General features: G+C 44.8%; 1 protein-coding gene across 1 annotated transcript in view; it reads right to left on the reverse strand.

Annotated features, from left to right (window-relative positions):
• Positions 1-3,173: 3,173 nt before the first annotated feature.
• RIPOR2 (RHO family interacting cell polarization regulator 2) overlaps positions 3,174-22,229 on the reverse strand; it is a 69,251-nt gene continuing 50,195 nt past the window's right edge. Inside the window, exons 13-23 of the mRNA XM_049830472.1 lie at positions 21,799-21,945; positions 19,748-20,437; positions 16,978-17,162; positions 14,939-15,107; positions 13,326-13,461; positions 12,221-12,382; positions 11,292-11,450; positions 10,049-10,251; positions 8,444-8,527; positions 6,289-6,379; positions 3,174-4,815 (exon numbers count right to left, since the gene is read on the reverse strand). Of these exons, the coding sequence (XP_049686429.1) occupies positions 4,715-4,815; positions 6,289-6,379; positions 8,444-8,527; positions 10,049-10,251; positions 11,292-11,450; positions 12,221-12,382; positions 13,326-13,461; positions 14,939-15,107; positions 16,978-17,162; positions 19,748-20,437; positions 21,799-21,945 (2,127 nt within the window). The 3' untranslated portion in view covers positions 3,174-4,714. The remainder of the gene's footprint in view (positions 4,816-6,288; positions 6,380-8,443; positions 8,528-10,048; positions 10,252-11,291; positions 11,451-12,220; positions 12,383-13,325; positions 13,462-14,938; positions 15,108-16,977; positions 17,163-19,747; positions 20,438-21,798; positions 21,946-22,229) is intronic.

The raw sequence follows: 22,229 nt of genomic DNA on the forward strand, positions 1-22,229 counted from the left end.
GAAGAGCTTCTAATTGGTTTAGCAAAAATAACAATTTTAGTGTAAACACCCATTGTATTTAAGACAATGTGTGGAGAAGTGAATTAGACCATAATAATTACTTGGCTAGGCAACTGAAACTCGCTTGGTGTTTGGCATTGCATGGCTTACGTGAGGGCCTACAGCGTTGTCGTGTGTTGCAGCTGATGTTGCAGCCTGTGCATAAGTAATGAAGTTGGTCATTGATTTTTGCAAGGAAGCATGATGCATATCCGTTTACTTTTCCTTAAGGGCCATGTGAGGTTGTTTTCAGGACTGCAGTTGAGATTTTGGGCAGAAGGTTTGCAAATCTGCCAAGACAGTGTGTTTCCAGTGCTCTGTTGTTCTTGAGACTGAATTGCAACGTTAACATTTTCTTCAGCAGAAAATGTTTATTTTGTATTGTTAATGTCTCTTTCCATTCTTGTAACTACACAAAGTAGTTCAGCAAATGACAGTGGTGTTCTGAGAAACTTGAATTTGCTGCTGCTTTGTCGATCTGCCCAAAACCGCCTGTAATGAAACGTGGACGGCCGTGTTCAAGGTGAAACCCTTGGGTATGCCGATACCTCTGCCGCACTCCCGGGAGCACCGCAGCCATTTGAAGGGAGGTGCCGTGGATCCTGTCATCAGGATAATTCCATTGCAAATCAGCAAAGCAGGGTTCCATGTGTTGAGATACACAGTCTGGCAGTTGTACTGACTGCTAATTTTGAATGCTTAAAGTCAGCAATAATCTGTATATATCAGACTGCAGCATAGGGTAAAGCTATAGTAGATACCTTCTCTGAAGGTATACTGGGTAGAGGAGGACTCTTACCAATAGCAGCGTGAAGGCACTACAGGTTTATAGCTACTGGGCAGAACGCAGAGAGACAATAGCATGGCAGTGGTAGTGAAAACTACCGAAGCTCACGAAAACCATAAGGTAACAATAAGCCACCAACAAAACCACCAGGCAAACCCCTTTCCCAAGTACTCTTTTCCTGGCAAGCTCCCTATTTCTTCAGTCTGCACTGCTGCCGAGTTATTTTGGTACAGGAACTTTTTCCTAACATACTTTTCTGTTGCGGCCCACACCTTGAAATTTGCTTGAGTCAATGACCTGCTGCAGCCCTAAGACAGACGTTTTGTAATTACTGCCTGCTGGTTCCTTCTTTGCTAGTCGGTAAGAATCTGTCTTGTTACATTCACCTCTGTGCATCTGTTTTTTCCTACTACACAAAGGAGAGCTCTTGCATTAACGTGGTAGGAAAGGGCAGCATTGTCAGCTCTGCGAGCATAAAAATGCATAAGTTACGAGACAAATTTATGGTTTGTTCCTTTTAATTTGCCTTCTCGTTTTGGAAGCTTTAAGGTTCGTTCACTTTTTCAAGGGTTTGCTACCCTGAGGGCAGAAACTCATGGGACTTTGCTTGGGTTTGTTCTTAAATTGAGTGGGGGGGGGGGGTTTTCATATGTTGTCATGAATCAAGTTAGAATGTGATAATTTGTTTTACTTAGTTTTTTAAAACAGTATAAATGCTTAAAGTGAAATTTAGCCTCTATACGTCTATGCCTGGTTCAAGCTTGTCGGTCTCGGATACCACAACAGGTACTAAATTTGGTCTAACTGTTCCCACTAAAATTCCTGTGAATTTCCTCATTGACTTTGTTGAGAGCAGGATTTGCTCCTATCTGGTTCGTATGAGCTGGATACGTGGTTTTTAATGGTCATAATGGTGTGGCAGATCAGCTTGAGGTTAATAAGCTTCTCAAAGGGTGGATTTAAAACAACAATAAAATGAAAGTAATTAATTAGATATAAGCTCCATTTGACATGGTACCTGTACATGTGAGCAGCCCTGTGCTCTCTGCAGCTTTGGCTCTCCGCTCCATGGCAGTTCTGTGCTCCCCAGGTCTGTGCCCTAAGCCTGAATATTTGCACGAGGAAAAGGAGCGTCTTCTGTCCGAGACGAGTCTGTCTTCACAAAAGGGAAGACGTAATCAGCGGGAGTTTGGTAACAGTCCTGGAGCCTCTTCAGCATATTTTCTGCTAGTCCTTGTGGAGCCTTTCTTGGTAAGTATCTTGAATGATACGCAAAGCTGGTTTGTTCTGAACTTAAACTAGGAGTAGCTAGAAACGTAAGGCACTAGTGCTTGCTTGAAAGTAAACTTATTTCACTCGTTCCTAAGCAACAGCTCAGAAAGAAGCACCTGCAACCTGATGACATCATAGCTTTTGCTTTAACAAAATCGTGTTGCACACAGTGATACGCAAACTCCAAGCAAGCTTTTGACAGTATGTATTACATGTAGGAGCTTTTGACAGATACGGAAACAATAAGAATATTCTCATCTGCTTTTAAAATAGCGTATGCCTCTTGCCGATTGATGCTCTGGGACGGGAGCAAGGGCCTGCACATGCACATTGAAGCAACCAGAGAAGGAACACTGAGAGTGCACAGTCCTCCCCTTGCCTCCAAAATAGCATTTTAGTTTAAAACTGGCTTTTTAAAAATGTGCTTTGGTTCACCTCACAGAGGTGCAACTACGAGTAGTTGTTTTCACTATAGTTTCATCCTTTCTCTACTTTTCCTACTTTTGTGGTTTGTGTGTTTATTTCAATTAGTAAAATAGTTTGCCACTCATCCCCCCTTGGCCAGTGGAAAGATGAAAATGCAGGAGTTGTGCATATTAAAACACAAGTTAGTATTGCACCATTTCTCCCCCTGCACAAGAAGTTGCAGTTTTCTGCCCACCCTCAGGCAGTAGTCCTTGCTACGTGTATTGTTCACTTGCTCTAATTTAGATATTTTTGTAAAATGTTCTTCTAAGTCTTAACAAAGTTTATGTGATATGAAATTATTTCTACGCTGTCAGAAATCTAGCAGATGACTTCATTATATTAGCTAAACTGTTTTGAGACTGTCATAAAGTCCTGTCCTGGTGACCAGGCTTGAAAAGACAAATATTCCCTAGAAGCCTTTTCCCTTAATATGATTAAACAACTCGCTAACATTTTGCCCAAAATCCAGCTGAAAGTAGGTGGCTTTTACTGAGCCACCTATGGTACTGGGAGCTGACTCGCATGTTTGAAGGTTGTATGAGCCTCACAGTGGAGAGGCTGCTGATAGAAAGAGTGACTATACATATGGACTGATGTGCTTAGTAATTAAAAAATAATCTTTATTATAACTTAAATGTGATAGGAAATATGGTGAGTACAAATGCCACAAAACTAAAAGAAAAAAAAAAAAAAAATTAAAAAAAAAAGCAGACGTCAGTACAAAAGGACACCTTGGAAGAATTCAGCTGATGGGATAGGTGTGGTACAAAAAACCATAACATGGTTATTTCACCTTCTGCAAAAAGAGTCTATATCCCTCAGTAAACAAGCATTTTGAACTGTACAAAATGTACTTTTAATTAAAGGAAGAATATATATATTTATAAATATACAGATATGTACATTTTTGTAACATTCACAGTAAAAAACCCAAAACAAAATGACCCCTGCCTGCCAATGTTTGGCGCACAAGGCTTCCTTTTGATGTGAATTGTTTGCAATCTTTTCTATGTAGTCTATGCAAATTTGGATACTTTAATTGACATCTAAATAGCATTTCATGCATAATGAACACAGTACAGGAACACTCTTCTGTTAAATTCTATTCACCTCCTCTGTTAACTTAAGGCTGGTAATCAACAGTTTGAAGTACTTGCTGTCTTTCATCCTTGCAGTGAGGGGGGGAGGGAAATGCATTCACTTCACCCTCTGTTTATTACTGCCTCCGAGGTCCACTTCAGTTTGTTCTAGTTCTTTATATTGAAATCATTCTATAGAAGCTATGATCCACTAATTAGAGTGTATGAAATCTAATTCTGCCTGCAACTTAGGGGACCAAATGGCTTTGGGGACTCGTGCAATTAGCTGTATTCACTCCTTCTTCTCGGAATAAATAAATGCACTTTACCTTTTCATTTAGTTTTCAGAAGCCTACGTGATTGTTTGATCCCCCTCACAAATCTCTGGATTAATGATGGCTTGTTGCTGGAGGGCAAGAGAAAGAAAATAAAAGACCAGCGGAGGCATTTAGAGTGAGTCACCGAAGTGACACCTCCCAGGGTTTACATCATGCTGTTTCTGGAGGCAAAACTTGAAGAAACTTGCTCTGTATTTTATTACTGAGACAAAATTGAGAAAGCCGAGTGGTGTTCTCTGCTGCTGGAGCGTTGCTGGGGACACTGCATGGCAGCAGACGCCTACCCCGGGGCTGAAGAGAAAGCTTCTTTGCAGTCCTGCTCAGGTGGCCTCCTACTTGTCCTTGTTAGATACACTATCGCACGTCTCAAGCTTTCACGACAACTTCAAGGAAGTAAATGTAATACGCAGTAAAATATATGAAGATGCCAAATTCTAAAAACTCACAGAAGTTTGCTGAGGCTGAATAACTGCAATTACATTATTTGTTATGAATCGGTCAAGAAAGTATTGTTCCTCAACATCCAACTGCTCCATCATAAGCTGCAAAGAAGAGCCAATAGGAACCCTGAAGCTGGATTTTAGATTTTGCTTTTCCTTAAGAAGTCTGTAAATTGCTACATTTTGGGACAATCTCATAGAATTCTTCCAAGTCTTCCTTCTGCTCCCCACACTGAAGTGCAGCTCCATCCTACTTTAATGCCTGTTAAATGTAGGCAGGTTCTTTTCCACCTAAAAAGCTGTGGCAGCTTCAGTTCCACGGCGGCTTCCAGCTTTAACAAATTCCCGGGGAAATTTGTCCAGCTGTTCGTATGCCAGTCTCCCATCTTCACCTGAATGCAAAATGTTAAAGCATAATAATGTATTATATCATTGCCCTACAACATTTAAAATACTGGATTCTCTGCTCTTAGAAAGTACTGATCTGCCAGTATCTTCTTCCCCTTCTTAAAATTTATCTTAAAATTTATCTTGTTGAAGGCAGCTTCAGAAATTACTTGGAAAAATGTAAGCATGCTCTGAATATTCAAATTAATTTTTTTATTTTCTCATGTAATTTGCTGGTTCTACCTAGAGCAAAACAGAAGCAGACATGACTTGTATGATTAGATGACAGTATCTGTACACTTGTCTTACTATATGACCTATGGTGCTTGTCAAGGTCTCAGCTGCAGCTGGGATATACTTGAGACAGATGATGTTTACCCACTTCTACTTTGGACAATATAAAGTTTACTCACTTCTCAGTCCTGGTGCTTTAAAGAAGTGAGTCTAGCCACATCTTTACTTATATACCGCTGAAAAAGAGAAAGCAGTGTATTTGCTAAATTTAACTATTTGTGTGTCTCAAACCTTTTCCTCTTAGATACTGTCATCTATATGTACCTGCAGATAGCATTGAGCCTAGTGTGTTGAATTGACCATTAGGAACCAAACTGGTCGCTGTATGTCATCGAGAAGAACGCCAGTACAATCTCCCAGAGTTTTTAAAAGCGTCCCCAGGCTAGTTGTTTTATAACCTGAGCAATAACACGTCCAGCAGCAGAGTGAATTCCTGCTGAACGGGTGAATGAAGAAGTGTATGTTTGAAGAGTTTGCATAATTAAAATCACAGATGGACACACGCCCATGGAGCAGAAATTCATGCCTAGCCTAAAGGCCAGAAAAATGCAATTTTTCGGTGCCACTGAAGTACTGGTGCCCTGAAACTGTGCAGCCACATCTGCAGTCACACACTGCTACAGAACTAGATTACAGGTTAATGAACAGGGTATCTGTTGTCTCAAGGACAAATGAGGGTCAATGCAAGGTGCCTGAGGTACTGCGTGAAGGAGGACTTGCAGGCTAGGATCTGTCCAAATAACCATATAGAGATAATTTAGATTAAACAAACACTTGGCAGTGCTAATGGCACTTGAGAGTGTGATAATGGTACTCCAGGAGCGATAGGAGGGGATCCCCAAGAGAAGGGTGTATGAGATGCAGCAGGCAGTGTGCCGGTCCTGACACCTTAAATGCTGCTTGGTTTTCAAATTCATTATGAATTATTTCTGTTTGTCAACCTCTCCTTTGCTATTTTTCCTTTTCTACTTCCCCCTCCAGACTCACACAATTCAGTTTCTCTCTTTTTGGCTCATTTTCATGATTTTCAAACCGAATGATTTTTAAGAATATATATTTTCTCACCTGTTTGAGTCTCTAGGTAAAGTTTTGTGTCAATTTAGAGCCTCATGTTTGTATAACTCGGGTGTCTTACATGCTGCTCTATTAGAAAATGAACTGCTGCTCTAAAACAGGCAACTCACCGAGGGAGAGCAGGGTTTCGGATGCCACTTTTCTGATCTCTTCGTTGTCAGACTGGCAGAGTGTGACCAGCATTTTAATACTCTCAGTAGCCTGGGAAGCGCGAAAAGAACCGCATTAGCACTGCGTAGTACACTGTGGTTTTATTTCACAACCTTGCGCGGAAATAGTCACTATCCTCTATGTTGCCCTTTCTACTCCAAGGGAAGGGCCTTGGTGGAGACATGAAGAACGGGGTTTCCCTGAGAGGGAGCATCTAGGAGAAGGCATATTTTCTGCTGTCGGTGTGGACTCTTTCTAAATTTCCTACCCGATGCCCTACATGCGTAAATCTGGCTGACCAGCTACGTGTGCCCCTTCTGACTGTAGGTTGGGTGGTGGGCCACAGGACAAGGCTGTAAAAGTGCCAAGGTACAGGTACGGCAGGGAGACGAACAGGAGACAGGCGTCAAGGGAATGAGTTTCACACTGAGCACGTCAAACCTGGTCGGTCTGAGAAAGCTGTTCTGGCCAGCCTAACTGTCTACAGAGGCACGTTGGCTGGCCAGCCCAATCACTTCACCGCAAGCTCCTCACCGACGCCTGCAGTCACCAACATTTCCACATTTTTGCCTTGCCTCTGCTATTTTGGGAAGAAAGGAAGGAATCATCCTGTTCTCTGCTACAAAAATGTCAAGCCTTTGGGGAGAGCAGCTGTCATAGTGCCTCTGGCAGGCTGTTTAATACGACAAGAAGAGAGGCGAGTGAAAGGAAGGGCAGGTACAGCCCCCGTGTGACACATGGAAGAGGCGCTGAGCCACAGAGTCAGTATTTGTACGAACCCTGTTCACCTGAGGGGCACAGGTCTGGTCTACGATGCTCTGCATGAGGGCTTAGCTACCAGAGCCATTAAATCTCACCACCCCATCTTCAACGTGGTCACCTGTGCTTGACTCGCGGCAAGCCTGTGCTGGGTGCATACTGGTGACTGCAGCTCGAATGCTTACGAGTGCTGGGGCCACAGCCACACAGAGCTTGCTGCGACCTGTGAAACCTCTCACGAGATTCACAGTGGGACCTTGTGCAGCCAACGTGGTTTGATGTGGATGAGACTCCCATTGGATTAGCTCATCCACAGTCACCTATCCGTTGTAGCATTCCCATCTCTGAAATAGTATCTTCCAGAAAGGCTTTAGCTTTTTATTTGAAGATCCCAAATGAGGACACTTCCCCTCAGTAGTTGGTTTTTTTCCCCAGCTATTGCCATTCTCACTATTTAAGATTCATCGGAGCCACACTACTCAAATGTGTCTAGCTCCAGTTCCACCACTGTCTGGCTTTTCCTGAGAGATCAAAAACCCCACTGTGCCCTGCATGCAGCAGAGGAGTAATGCTCCTCTCCGTTGCCTCTCAGGGATGCCTGCTAGCATCTCGTTTAAGGGAAAACAGGTTTTTCATATTTCAACTGTTGGATTATGTATTGGATGGTATCGGTTCTGGCTGGGATGAAGTTACGTTTTAGAGCTGTCTTCTCCAGGGGACATTTTTGAGGGAGAAATAGCCCGTGGTGGTTCTGTCTCACAGAACACCTTTTTTTGCCCCAGTTTTCCGCATCGGTTGGGCTTGGGTGGCTGCTGTTTCCCATGGCTCTATACAGCTAAAACAAAAGTGGATTTTTCCTTCCCGTCATGAGAGGGAGTGCAGAAATGGTACCAGATGCTAGCTGAAGCTGTAGTGCCCAGATGTACCAGTTATTTGTCATAAAATGAGCTGTGGCCTGTCTCTCCCTTTCTCTTCTACTGCTGCAACCTACATGCATTACAGCCAATTTTATCCTGAGAAAGGATGTCTTTTCGCCCTCTCAGTCAGTACTCTTGGATGAATTTTTTTTTTCCTCTGTGATGTGGAAGTATGCTCCCTAAAGTCAATATGAGAGGGAGGAAAAGATGACGTGCCAAAGATAAACTTTGTCATCGTCACAGAGCCCGGCTGTTTTTGCAGTGAAGCTTCTAAACCATTCCCAAACAGCACAGTATCTGTAAGAGGATGCAGTGCAGCAAGGCAAAACAAAAACACTACTGCTGCTGCTATTGCAGTTTCTACTTTCTTGTTTGTACCTATCAGATGTCCTTTCTTTAAAGCAAAGCCAAGTACCACAGTGAATTCCTTGTCTCTTACCTTGAGGTATCTTAGAGCCAAGCAAGCTGCTTTCTGCAGCTGGAGGTTGGGCTGGGTTAGTGCTTCACAGTAATAAATCAAGGCCTGAAAACAGATAAAGAAGAGTAGCGATGAAAATGTCTGTGCCTGTGTGGAGCAGAAGGGTGGAGCATGGAGGCATTGCTACCCTACTACAGGGAGAGGGATTGCAGCCCACCTCCTGGACCGTTGAGCCCGTGGGATGGAGAGGCACAGTCCCTGCTACAGGTAATGTGGTGGGATAATTCCCTACAGCAGATCCAGACCAGGCCACGAGTTACAGCTTAGTAGTCTCAGGCCAGCTTTTGGTGAGGAAAAGTTCACGTTAAAGTGAGAAGCCCAATCTCGCATCCTTGAGTGCCTTTCCGCATAAATCGCCAAAGAGCTTTAAATGGGCCTTGGAGTCTAAATAGCTCAAGAGCTGACCCTTGAGATGGTCTCGCTAATGTAGGGATAGTAATCAACAGACTGGGATGGACCCCAGGGGGACTGCAAATTACTATTGCAAGGTTAGCAAGAGCTGCTACACCAGTTTATTGCTTGGCCCTAGAAATTACTAGCTGCTGCTGAGCAAACAAAACCAGTGTGAGCAGCAAACCTCAGCGGCAGTTGGCTGCGCCATGAGCTCATCTGCAGCATAAGGCTGCATAATGTCCTCGCACAAGGCACCTTGTGGTCCTTCCTGCAGGCAGTGAACCAGGTATGGGCTACACACACCTGTTCCAGGAGAAGGTTGTATTTTCCCTGAGATGCTGCCTCCATGAAGCTGGGGATGGAGAAGGATGGTATGAGATACCAAGAGGCTGCAAAAATGGAAGATGAAGTGGGAGGGCAAGCAAAGAGGGGGCTGGATCGACAGAGAAGAGCAGCAAAGAGTGAGCTCCTTTTTCTCCTCCCTCTGCCTTCCTTCCACCACTCCTCCTCTTCCAACTGCCTTTTCTTTCACTCTGTCCTGACAGGGAACAAGAAGAATAGTAGAGAAAGGTCTGCCATGAAAGGGTAGAAGCCAACCCCTAATTTCTTCTTATTCCTCTTCTCCCTTCTCTTTCATTTCTGTGTTTAATCTGGCCCTGCTTGTTGCCTTTGGTATCTGTGATAGACTCAAATCTTAGATCTCACAGCTGTGCTGTGTTTGCCCAAGGCAGTCCATCCCCCCCAGAAATGGTGGGAGGTCCCACAGATGCCAGTCTTCTCTGGGACAAAACCCCAAAAATCGCAGCCCTACGTCTTTGCGTGTTGGTGATGCTGGGGACTGTTGCCTTGAAGCCTCAGGCTGAAGTCAAGTCTGAGGCAGGCCAGCTGAAATGCTGAAGTGTGGAAGATAGCTGGAGAGCACAGCACTCAGTAAGGATTTGCAGAGTTTTGGTTAGTACCTGTTTAGTGTAATGACAGGTAGAAGCAGACTGGCATAACAACAGAAACAGAGCTGCATATCTGCAGAAAAATTAGACAGGATATCCCTCTGGATCAGTTTAAATCAAGCTTGGAGCAATTATTTTATACACATAGACATTTGAGACACACAGGCAGAAAAAATGTCATGATGATACAGGTCCCTTATGCGATAGGTGATTTTCTGCCACTTACCTTCTCCCTGAAGTGCCTGTTTTCTGCGGTAGCTGTCAGAAGTGATGCCACGGTCTCGCTGACTTCATTTTTATTTTCATTGAGAAGTAAAGCCAAAGCTCTCAAAACCTCTTGCTGTGGTGGAAGGTTATTGGAGTTTATTTTGGCCACGTTTTGCTGCAGTTTTCCATCTTTCACTGACTGCAGCACCTGAACCACAGAGGCTACAAGTGCAAGAGAAAGATCCTTGTTACTTATGTTATCCTCTCAATATTTCAGATTGCTCCTTTCCCCACTAGCAATCCTCAATTCATTTGTACACGCAAAGGACATGAAGAAATCCCCATCTGTGCAATTGTAGCACTGCAGTGTGTCTGCACGGGGAATTGTCTGGGCTTTAAGCTGGGCCAGTTTCTTAGACGTTCTTCCAAAGGAGGAGATGAGTAGATGGGCTAAGCGGGACACTGCAGCACTTACACCTTCCCAGAGCTAAAGGCCTACCTGTCAAATCTTCACTTTCTGCTGGAAGATGTAAATCCTCCCCATACCAAGTGAAACCCAATATCCCTGTCAGTGCATTGACTTCCAGAGCATCTTTATGAGAGCTTTTCCTAGGCAGATTGATGTCCGCTACCAAGAGCCAGGGCTAATGTGTTTCAGAGGTGGACTGAAATGCTTTTTGCCTTCCAGGTTTTAGAGCAAAAGCTCCCCAGTATGTCCAAATAAAAACGAAAACTGGGCAAGGTTCCTCAGACTCCCTCTCAAATAGAGAAGAAAATTTGGCTTGCCAGGGACTGCAGTCTAGCACGCTCGGTGGAGCGTCTGCTTCCCCCTTTCGCTCTCGGTGGCAGAGCCTGCCAAACACTGACGTGCTGTGATCCCTTGGATACTGAGAATTGCTCAGCACTTCAGAAGGTCTCTCCATAAAGGATGGTGAAAGACCGGAACATCATCCAAGCTGCGGGCACAGAAAACTTCCCAGACCTTGGGCCCAGTCCACCACCATCAGCCATTTCCTAAAAACTAACTCTTTTTTCCCATTCAGATATGGAAATAGAAATGACTGAGGGTGTATCTGCATCAGCTGCTTTCCCTTGATACGTACAACTGTTCAGGTGCATTCAGACTTAGTATCCAAGGCACTTCTTTGTCTCCTTTCCCCCTTTCTTTTGTAAAATCAGCCTCAGGGCTGAACTGTTTTGTCCTGAGCTCAGAGGTACACAGATGTACTCCCCTGTTAGCCACCAGAATTTATATACCCTACCTTCTTTTGCGAGCTGCAGCAAATAGCTTCCAAGGTCATTAACACTGTGGCTGGCAAAATAGTTGTAATACTGAAAGACGGTAATGATCTCGGAGGCCATGCTGGAGTAGAGGACAGGCTCCGTCCGGTCCAAAATCTGAGACACCAGGATCCTGAAGACTGCAGGCAGCCGTGGACAAAGGGACACGTTAATGAGAGCAAAAGCTGTGGGCAAAATGATGCAGTCTACTTCCAAGCCAGAAAGAAAGAACCATACCTGCAAAGCCAGATACTTCCCAATGTTTCCAACCTCAACTGTGGTTAGGTTAGAAGGTAGACAGACCTTCTCCCTGTCTAGCTCTCATCACCAGAGGGTATCTTTGTACGGATGAACCCCTGCCAGTTTACAGATGGCTAGTGCAGCTTCCTATCCGATCAATACAGCATCCTTTCTACCCAAATGATATCCTGAAGCAAGTCACCCTACATCCCCGTTCTAGCCCAGGGAGAGCTAGTCGATGTGGTACATCTCACTCCAGGTAGGAACCTATATTCAGATAGTCTCACTTGGATGCATATTAATTCCAACCCAGTGAACTGTAACGGGGTATGGACATTATACAGACACATAAAATTAAGTGAGATGATTCCTACTCCACTGAATCACTTACAAACCTGTATTTGGGAACAGACTTACCTATTAGCTCATAAACCTTAAAACAGTATTTTTTCTTCTGCTGACCTCACCTTTTTTTCCTATTCTCATCTGATTATTTTGGGCCAAAACTGTTTCAAGAGTTGTAGTGTTAGTTTTCAAATGAGATCTTGGAGCTGTGGCCAAACACACCTCCAAGGGGTTGGAAAACAAAGCAATGCAAGTTGAGTAAAGCCCAGTACACAGCTGTTCTCCATTTTGATGACCAACACAATTTTTTTGCAGCAGTTGGTACCTGTTTCTGCAAGTCCTGGACACTCCTCATTCACAGTGGTGGCAAAATTGATATCCAACTGCTTCATCATCTTGTCTGCAGATGTGTGATACACTCCTGAAGGGCCAGTGCACTTCATCCAGAAAGCCAGCAGTGACAGCTTCTTGTGGAACTCTGGAATTGCTGGCGGGGAAGACAAAATGAACGATGAAACAAAGCCGTGCTGGAAGCGTCGACTTCCAGAAGAAAAAAGATGGTAAGAGTGGAGGAAATCTCACCCCAGCCCATTGATGGACAATTATCGTTTGGTGGGTCACCCCGTGCCAGTACCTTCACAGAGCGTGATCATGTGCTCACCCCAAGTCTGTAACATGTTTTTTCCATTTCCCATGGTAGGATGTGAGAAAATTTGCTCCTGATCCAGTTCTGGGCACTGATGTCTCATCCTTTTAAATACCATGAAATAGTAGAGGAATACTGCAAATGGTCTGCACAAGACTTGTCCCTGACCTAGCACTGCTCTGTGGCTTAGGATAAGTCACTCAATTTTGCCTCAGTTTTCTGATAAACAAAGTACAATACACCGTGTTGTATTTACCTATCCTGCCAGAGTGCTCACAAGGGTGAGTAACTACCTGTTTGTCAAAGTCTTCCAATGTATTAAAATAGATGCAACAACAAGAAAAATAACTAAATAATTCTCCATAGAGATGACTAAAAATAAAGCAGATTAAATGTTCAAGGGGTTGTATTATGCCTCTGATAGTATAAGGCAGATCCTGCCTTTCCTCAGGAAAGAGAGGTGGAGGAAGAATTTGGCTCTTCAGAGGCGGCAGCATCCTCACCCCACTGTAGCAAACGACCTCCGTGCATCTTCCGCACATCAAGCAGGTTAAGGATAAGTCCTTTCTCTTCTCACCTGCTTATTTCTGGATACCAGCGCTGAAGACAGAATAAGACCCCTGACCAGTTCTGATGACTGCTACATCTGCTGGTAACTGGGATTTGACCTTATTACGGTGGCCTCTCCTGCAGTGATGGTGAGCTCTGCACAGCGATAATTTCAGCAGGCACGCATGCCCAAACAAACCCTTTTCAGAAGGAAACTCCCTAACCTGTCTCTTACCATCAGTAAGGGAAGTGATGTTTCCCACATTCTCAGTGCTGATCTCTGCGATATTCTCCATCACGAGGATCTGCCTGGACAGCTTATCCAGGAGGTCTCTTGCCACAAATGGTGTTTTACTGGAGAACACAATTTGCTGGTGAAGACAAATGGGAAGGGAGGAAAAGGAGTCATTGAGCCAAAAAAACCCCAACCTCAGAAGAAAGCAAAAACCTCTAAAACACCTGGCACCTGAAGAAATACAGTGGCAAATTCATTGCTGGGAACAATGGGATCTCCTTAACTTCAAAAGCTTTTTGTCTCTGGGATATTTTATGGTCCTGGTTGATAGGCATTGTTGCTTATATCTTTAACAGCTACATCCAGATATAGGCACTTGAGTATCCAAGCAGCCACTTGCAAAAGAAATTTCTGATTTATACACTCTGCAAAGCTAAAGGAATCCATCATCATAAGCCTTAAAAGAATAGCCAGAAGAGAATATTAGTCTGACTTTTGCATACCATAGGCTGTGGGCTTTCAGGCCATACCTGCCTGGAGGCTTTTTCTCCACTCCCTTTCAGCTCTGATCAACTACCCAGGTGCCTTTATTAATTTGGTGCTTTCGTCTTGGTAATACTCCCTGCTGCTGACACCTGCATTTTCTTCACCAGTCCGTGTAAATATTGTTCATATCAAATCTGCTCAGTGTGTGGACATAGTTCAAGCTTGCCTCCCCCAACTGCATATATACTGTGTACTCTTGTACAAATAATAATAAAAAAAGCTTTTTTTTTTTTTTTTTGGCTTTTAAAAGCCAAAACCCTCCCTTTTTCTCATACTTGTGAGTCAGCAGAGTGTCCAGCTCAGCACTAAGGGTGCTGGAATCAGGATCACTCTGCATTGCTTCAGTGGGCCTTTGGGAAAATAAAGCAAATTGTATGTAAGGTGGAAGAATCAAATAATTGCAAAAAGAGGAAGCTGCAGTATGTTTTGATTCATCAGGAAACCCCTGATGCCCTTTCTTGCTAAAAAGTGGCCTGCTGGAGGTTTAAAATCACATTGGCTGTGGTTGGGGTCTGAAAAAAAAAACACGCTAAAAGGTTGTGCTAGTTAGTTGTGAGCAAGAACAGATCATTCTGATGTCCCAAGGGGCCTGTCACGTGTGTGTCGCAGACAATCTCTCCAGCTCACACGCAGAAATTAATTTCTGCTCTTGAACATCGCAGCCTCGTCTGGTGCTCGGTTAAACGGTGGGGCCACGGGCTTCTGTTTTACCTCAGAAGACATGGGCTGCCTTAACCGGGGACCGATCTCATCGACGACCTCCCGGCAAAGCCGGTGGACTTTTGTAACCCAGAGCAGGGGCTGCCCCCCCTGCATCATTTGAGGGATGCAAAATGCCCCGTAGTTTTGCACATCAGCTCTGCTCCGAGACAGGCCGGGACGGAAACGACAGAGGTCATTTCCAGCATCACCTTCACCCCAAGATGGCGGCTGCCCCGGCCCTGCGCTCCCACAAGCAGCCCTGACCTTGCCAGCCTGCTCGTACCCCGCGCTGTGTGCCCACCAGTGCCCACGGGGAAGATTATATTTTTTCAAATACGTGCCCTAAACGAGCTGGGCCCCAGTACCTGAATGAGCTGCGTGCAATACTGCAGGTGCTTAACTATGGTTATATCGAGGCTGTCGTTCCCTGTGGTCAGGGGCAGGGGGCTGCCGGCCACGCTGGTGCCCACACCCGTGTCCTCGGTGAGAGCTTCGCTCAGGTGGCCTCTGGCTTCGGGGTGCTCCGTCCTGTAACTGGGGAGGGATGAGGGAGGTCAGCTACGGAGGGGGGACGACGACAACCGCTGCCGCCACAGACACACACACGCACGCTCACGAGCAACGAGCACGGCAGAAGAGCGGAAAAAGCGGCCAGAAACCCGGCGATGAACACATCATATCGCAAAGGAGCAGCGCTGCCCTGGACAGGCACGCAAGGGCCGGACCCACTGAGGGGACAGCTCGCTGCCCGCTGACCAACTGGTTTGCCATGAGCGACCCAACGCCCTCAAGGGCAAGCCTTTTCAACCAGCGGCTACCGTATCCATAGCTTGGCGGTGACGGTTTTCTCCCGTCTCTTGGTGAAAATCATCTCCCCCATCGCTCTGGATGAAGCACCGTGACAATTTGTGCCATCCCAAGCACGGAGCTGCTAACAACAGCTCTGTGCTTTCCGTGTCCTCCTGCTGCCAAATCTCATGCTCATTGCGGAAGGAAAACCACTGCTGCAGTAAGAGACATGATGTTTTCATACGCTGTTTTAGGCACAACGTGTACAGCTTACTTTGTTTCTGTAAGAGCGTAAAGCTAGTCTCACTGTGATTTAAATCATTATTATTTCCAACATTGCCATGTTGAACAAATGGTCCTGCCTGTCTTTAAATGCAAAGCCCGAGGTCAGTCCCCAGGTTGCAAGTGTATTTATTTGGCTGCAAGTTCAGAAGTTTCAACACTTGCAACCTTCACACTGAGTCACACGCACATCTAAAAATGGAAGTGGGAATCTACACTGTCTCACTGTCTGGGGACGAGCCAGAGGGGAAAAAAAGAAATTTTAACTTCTACTTTAGCTTAAATGATTTTAGTTGCTTTCAATGTTAGCTTATAACTAACTTAAATTTTTGCTGCTAACGTTAAATTTATGCTGAAGTGCCTGGTTAAAGCCAGATCTTTAAATCAACACAGACTGAACTGAGCTCAGAGTGCCAGTTTAGCAAGCAAGCAACATGATTTTCCAAGTTTTTCTTCCCACCAAGTCTTATTCCGGAAAGAGGATATGCAGTGAGATGATGGGAACTGCATGGTGGTTGCTTGTTTGCATTCAAAATCATTCTAAACAGGCCATGATAATCTGCAAGAAGTATAGCTCCCTGGTTGGAAAGCACAGGGTACAAGGGACCCATGTTCTTTTCTTTTTTTCCAGCTCTAGTGCCGCTTACATGCCTGCCGGGCATCGTGTCAGCTCTGAGGATGCAAACATGCTTTTAGGATTGAATGAAACACAGCATCTTAAGGTCACACGACAATAGCAGACCACAGCACAAACACCACAGCTTTTTTTTTTTTTTGCTTTTTTTTTTGCATTTTTTTTTTTCTCAGAAAGACCAAAAGTGATGAAAGAAGGGCAGGTAACACGCAGGGCCATGAACAGAGTACCAGTCATCACTCTTACATTCCAAAGGAAACCTACACCATGCTGCTTAAATCTGGCCCTGTGTTACTGTTACTGACAAGCTTAATCCACTGCAAAGACTCATTCGGCTAGAGAGAAAAGACAAAGGGAGGGGGGAAAAACCACAGAGGAATTAGTAATTACATCCAAGGAAAGCCAGGTCCAAACCTATGTCAAGGAAGAGGCTCTGCCAGTATTGATGTCAGCTTAATTTAATTTAGCCTTCTCCTTTGGAGGACAGATTGCATATATTTGAACAGGGGAAAAAAAAAAGTGGTCCTGGAAGCTAAAGATTTTGTATGCAGCAGCCACGGGGAACCCTCTGACCCTATACACTCATCGAGGATTAGTCAGTCTTCCTTGAATAATGTGTGCACCAGGATCCCCTGTTAGCGACAAAGAGCTAGGGTATCAGTTTGGCGTAAGCACAGCTGGCAGTTACTACAAACTTACCTATTCTTCTCAATCTCAGTATCTGAAAATACTGAGTCTGCACCTCCTCCACCATTACAAACCTCCACACCACCACCATCCTCATCATCAAAGTCAGAGGTGTTCAGGAAATCAAAGCTTTCTAAAGCACTTTCAACTGTTAGACTTAAACTGGAGGACCTGCTTCGGCTTACTGCTGGCTTGCACTGCAAAGGCAGAACGAACCAATGAAAACCCCAGATATTAGCTACTACTGAAAGAAAAGAAAAAAAAAGGATAAAGCTTAAAACTTTCAAATTCTTCATTTTATTTTAAAACTTCATTTTATTGGGTGTTTCATTTCAAACCTTCATATTCATAGCATATACAAGCAAAGCCTGAGAAGCGGAAAACCCCTTCCATTCCTCCTCCCCTCCCCTTCCTACCCCCTCTCTTCCCCAAAGGAAAACCCTCAAAGGCAAAATTTGATGTCTTTTATGGAAACGAGAAGAACATCTTGAATCCAAGCGACGCAGCTTTCGGCGTCCTTCAAAAGGAGAGACAGCAGTTAACGCACTGGAAGTTGAAAGGGGAAGGCACGTTCCGTAATTGCTGTTCTAGCTACAGGAGCCAATTTATACATATCCAATGGCCCTATTGGATTTATTCCAGATGTAACTCTGACGGACCTTGGCGAGTAATGAATTTGGTCCCATATCTGCAGATTTATTCATGGGATGAGAGGACTTTTGTGGCCTTCGAAGCCACATGGCTTATCAAGGAAAAGCTAATCAGGTATCAGATTCCTAGATGAAAGAGAAAGTCAGTGTTGTAACTCGGAAATTAACAGTGGTAGAGAGACGGGAAGCCATCCCATCTCGCTGCTGGGAAGAAATGTGACAGAAACCTTGCTGTTGCTGTAGGAAATATCAAAGTCCCTGGTCTCACGTGGTGATTCATCCAGACATGCCCACAGAGCTGCTTCCCAGGTCACCTTGCAGGATCAGAAGTAACTTGAGGGATCACCTCCGCTGGTTTGTGCAATGACCTCAACACCTTTAGCACTACGTGATTATTTGATCAGAAACAGGCAGGAGCCACCGGGGTTGTTACACAAGCCATATTTTCCAGTCCCAGGCAGGAGCCAGGACTTTGTCTCAGCTTGTAGAAAGAAATACCTCTGTGTTCAGACTCGGCACTGGCTCCTATAGAGCTGAGGGGGCTTGGAGTTCTGTTTCCAATGCATTTGCACTCAATATTAGTGCTATAATGGTCATATGTTAGCACTTACGATGGTCGATTCCTTAAACCAACCGTACAGGCATAAACTGATTGAACACACTTCCCAACACATCTGTGACACAGGTGGGTGCTGTGTCCCGCTGCTTCTGCAGCACCGATGGTTTTAGCTACCATTTCTTGCAGGGCTGGTAGCGCAGTTTCATCAGGCAAAAGCAAACAGCAACATGTGGGTTTCTCCTTTTCTCTGCCCATCTAGTATGGCCAAGAGAGATTTCTTCAGCCAGAGCTGGATTACAGCTCAACCTTTTTCCATGGGGAGCCCCGCATGGCTGCTGGCGATGCTGAGTGTCGGTCTGCGAGCTGATCAATAGGCGACACGCAGACATAAGCAGATCTGGAAGAGGTCTCCTTCTCCAGTGTGCAGGAATCCTGTCTGCACACGTCCGTCCTCTCTCTCCCCCTTCCCATGTCTGTCCCTTTGTAACTTCTGATGGAAGGAGTGTAAATAAACAGTGTCCATTGTCCTTCTGCTGTTTGGATAGTTGACCTCTTTGTACAAGCTGCAAAGCAGCCACAAAGTGAAAAAATAATAGTAATAGTAGCTTTGCCTCCTTGGGAAATAGTGCAAAAAACAGGGGCTGCCGGCTGTCAAAAAGTACTCACCAATGGAAACAAGGATGTTAACAAAGGTTCTTTGTAAAAAGATAATGCTGAAGGACAAATGCTTCCCTCCTTCCTCCTCAGCCATGTTTTTGAATGGTGAGGCTTAAATGACTAGCAGACCAACGTGCATATGAATATGAAGCATTTGAAATGATTATTTCCCATATAATACTCTTTGCACAGTAATGCGTCATGAGTTATTATCCACGGGCAAGATACGAGTCACAGTGATCAGCAGTAAACGTATTAACAACATACATGCAACTCCCTTTTCTTCTTTCTAATTTTCAACACTTTCTGCCCATCCTGGTGTAATGACAGGATGTCTCTCTTTTTAAAAATGGATGGGGGAAAAAGGAAAAGGCTTGGAAGAAGCCTAGGTGATGTGGGGATGGCAACCTTCAGTGATACTTGTGCTTCTAAATCCTTTTGGCAATTTAGAAAATTCAGCTTCTACGGCTACAAGGCCTGATCCTCAGCTGGTGTAGTTTTGCACAGCTCCACAGAGTTCAGGGGTAGCATGCTAAAGTACAGCCACTGAGGACGTGACCCACAGATTTCAAAGGCAGAAGGTTGGCTATAATCTGATCTCCAGTGTGGCACGAGCAACGGGTTCACAAGTAGTTTCTTCAGAGAAGGGTATAATTTAATTACCCCTCTGCCATTGCACCTTTTTCTCTTTCCCCCAGGTTTCGAGCAGATTAAAAGATCCATCGCTTGAGGATACAAGCCTGCACTAAGCACATTGCCGGCAGAAGTTTCAAAATGCAACACTGTGAAAGGGTGCTCCAAGCAGGAGCAAATCTACTGCTACTGAGGAATTTTACTGATCTCCAAAACCCCTACTTTGATGTTTGCGAGGAAGGGGAGGAGATTCTACCCGCTCATTTTTCAGTAACGTACTCACTTTTAGGATGTCATCTAGATGCATCACTTCTTGGTCCAGGTCCTGAAACTCTTTATACTGCTCTTTGTGTGGCTCAAGAGCTAAGAGAAGCCCTTGCAAGGCTTCTTCAATGCTTCCATCGAGATAAGACTTATATCCTTCTGACTCCCCACTAATCGATCCCTCACACGGCAGCCTCTCTGGGGTCACGGGTGCCTCTGCTGACGTAAGCCTTTTTACCAGCTGCTTCGTGATGTTGCCCTCATAGGTATCCAGCTCCACAGGCTTGAGCTCTGACCCTTCATCCGTGTCCTGCAGGAGAGACACCGGGACGCTTGCTTCTATAAAGACGTGATCGCTCCCGGCATCAGAGGGTTTTTGGCAAACTTCAGGAGCTGCCCTTGGGGTGGACTTGCTCTCAACCACCACTCCTTCTCCCTGGGATGGCAGGTCCTTGGGCTCAGCGACAGAGTCTCTGCGGGAGTCGCTGCTGCTACAGTCCAGGCTCGAGCTCTTGGAGGACTTGAGAGCTCGGTGCTGGGTGGGGGTCGCAGTGATGTCGGGGCTGGAGCTGACGTGAGCAGAAGAGGACTCTGCTGAGTTGGCAGGGGGCACACGGTCTTCGTAAGGCAGGTCGCCAAAAGTGAAGGAAAGAGGCCGCTTCTCGGTGGTTGCCGTTCCATTTTCAAAGACGTCATCTGGCAAATTCGACTGAAAAGATAAGAGAGAAAGAGCGAAAATGTTTTTCACGCAGCACTGGAAAGAGAAAAAAACCCAACCAACCAGTATGTGCCCAGGAAAGAAAAATGAAAGGAAAAAGATTAAAGAAGCATCCAAGGCTTGAGAGACGGGAAAAAATTTTCAAATCCAACTTTTGCTTTCATCTGGCACGGCTCCTGATTTCAGCAGGAAAACTGCTGGAAAACTTGGGCTCAGCACCTCTCTGGTAAGCAGAGAGCTCTAGGGAGCGAGTCCCAGAACAAAGACCCAAAATTCGCTCGTCCTACCAGATTCCATCAGACAGCATTTCCAGTGCACTGCTCTAGTTCCTGCAGCATGTCTCTTTTTAATGGGGTTGTACTTAAGCCATCTTGTCTGCGTTTTCCTACCTGTTACAGATTTCTGTTGTATTTATTTTCTGACTTCTACAGTAGCAAACCCTAAAATTTAATACAGTTTGCTCCAAAAGTTTCTCTAGTGTCATGGCATTTTAATGGTGATATTACTACGCTATTTATTCTCTGTTGAAAGTACATTCTGCATGTGGCATGGATCTCTAATAACTGTTGAACGTGAGTTACACAGGAGTCCTGTTCAACATGAGTTTCTGCTGAAATGAAACAGACGAATTGCGTGGTGGTGTATTGACCAGGACATTGATCATTTAAGAAGCAAAACCAGCATATATAGACCCCAAAATGATCACAGCATATACAAATGTTCATCTCTCTGACTGACCTATGGGGAAAAATCACTACAAAAGTCACAACCGGCCTATCTGACCTACAAATCTTGCTTTGTTATGTGACCCACTCAGGGATATGCACAGCACAGATGAAAGGCAACTACTATTTTGCTGACAATTTTCTGGAAAGAACTGTAGGCATTCACATGTTGGTAAGGTGCATAAGGTTAAAGTGTCTAAAACTTGCATCTTTTTTCCCAGCACTATTAGCAGCTTTTTTCCCTACAAATAATTATACTCAAAGGTTTATTTCTTCTTTCCCTCAACATGGGTATGCTTTTAGCATCTGAAAGTCACGTTACTAGGCAAATGTATAACATCAATCAGTGTAGCAGGTGACAGGCTATTTTTAAGAATACCGCGTTGGCTTGTATTCCTGCCCTGCTCTCTGCCCACAGATAGTTGGCTTGTGATCATTATCCCTGTAGAAACCAAAAGGAATTTTGATTTAACGCAAGCAGCATGGGCTCACAGTCATGTTCTCCCCTCTAATCAGTCAGCAAAATGAGTGAGTTGCAACAGAGAGCAACGCATGAAGCATGCGTGGGAATGGAGATGCCACATGGGGACCGAAAAAATCCTTCACCAAACAAAAACCAGGACTCACATATAGCTCTAGCCCTGCTTTTGGGCTTAGCCTGAGCGATGGCAGGTCACTAAAAGAGCGACTGCGACGAAGCTTGTCAAAGAAAGTGTCTTGCAGAGCATCTAAGATTGTCAACTTTGGCCTGTCTTGCAGGGGATGCAGCCATTTCTTCAACAGTTAAAGCAAAGAGGGTGTGAGGAAGGGCAAGTTAAATGAATGCTTTGTAGCAGAGTACTAAATTACAGGCATGGGATGCAGCACTTGTAAAATTCATATCTGTACAGATGGCCTACTCAGTTTATACACAGTCCTGATTAAGCATTCAGAATTTGATACATGCAAAATGTAGGAGCACCCTGTGAATATCTTCAGCATAGGGGCAAATTTTATCATGGGATATGTTAAAAATACTAGTGGTATAATGGTTGTTCAGCTACTGTTACCAAATGAAG

This window comes from Accipiter gentilis, chromosome 27, assembly GCF_929443795.1.
Source record: "Accipiter gentilis chromosome 27, bAccGen1.1, whole genome shotgun sequence".
NCBI classification, from domain to species: Eukaryota; Metazoa; Chordata; class Aves; order Accipitriformes; family Accipitridae; genus Astur; species Astur gentilis.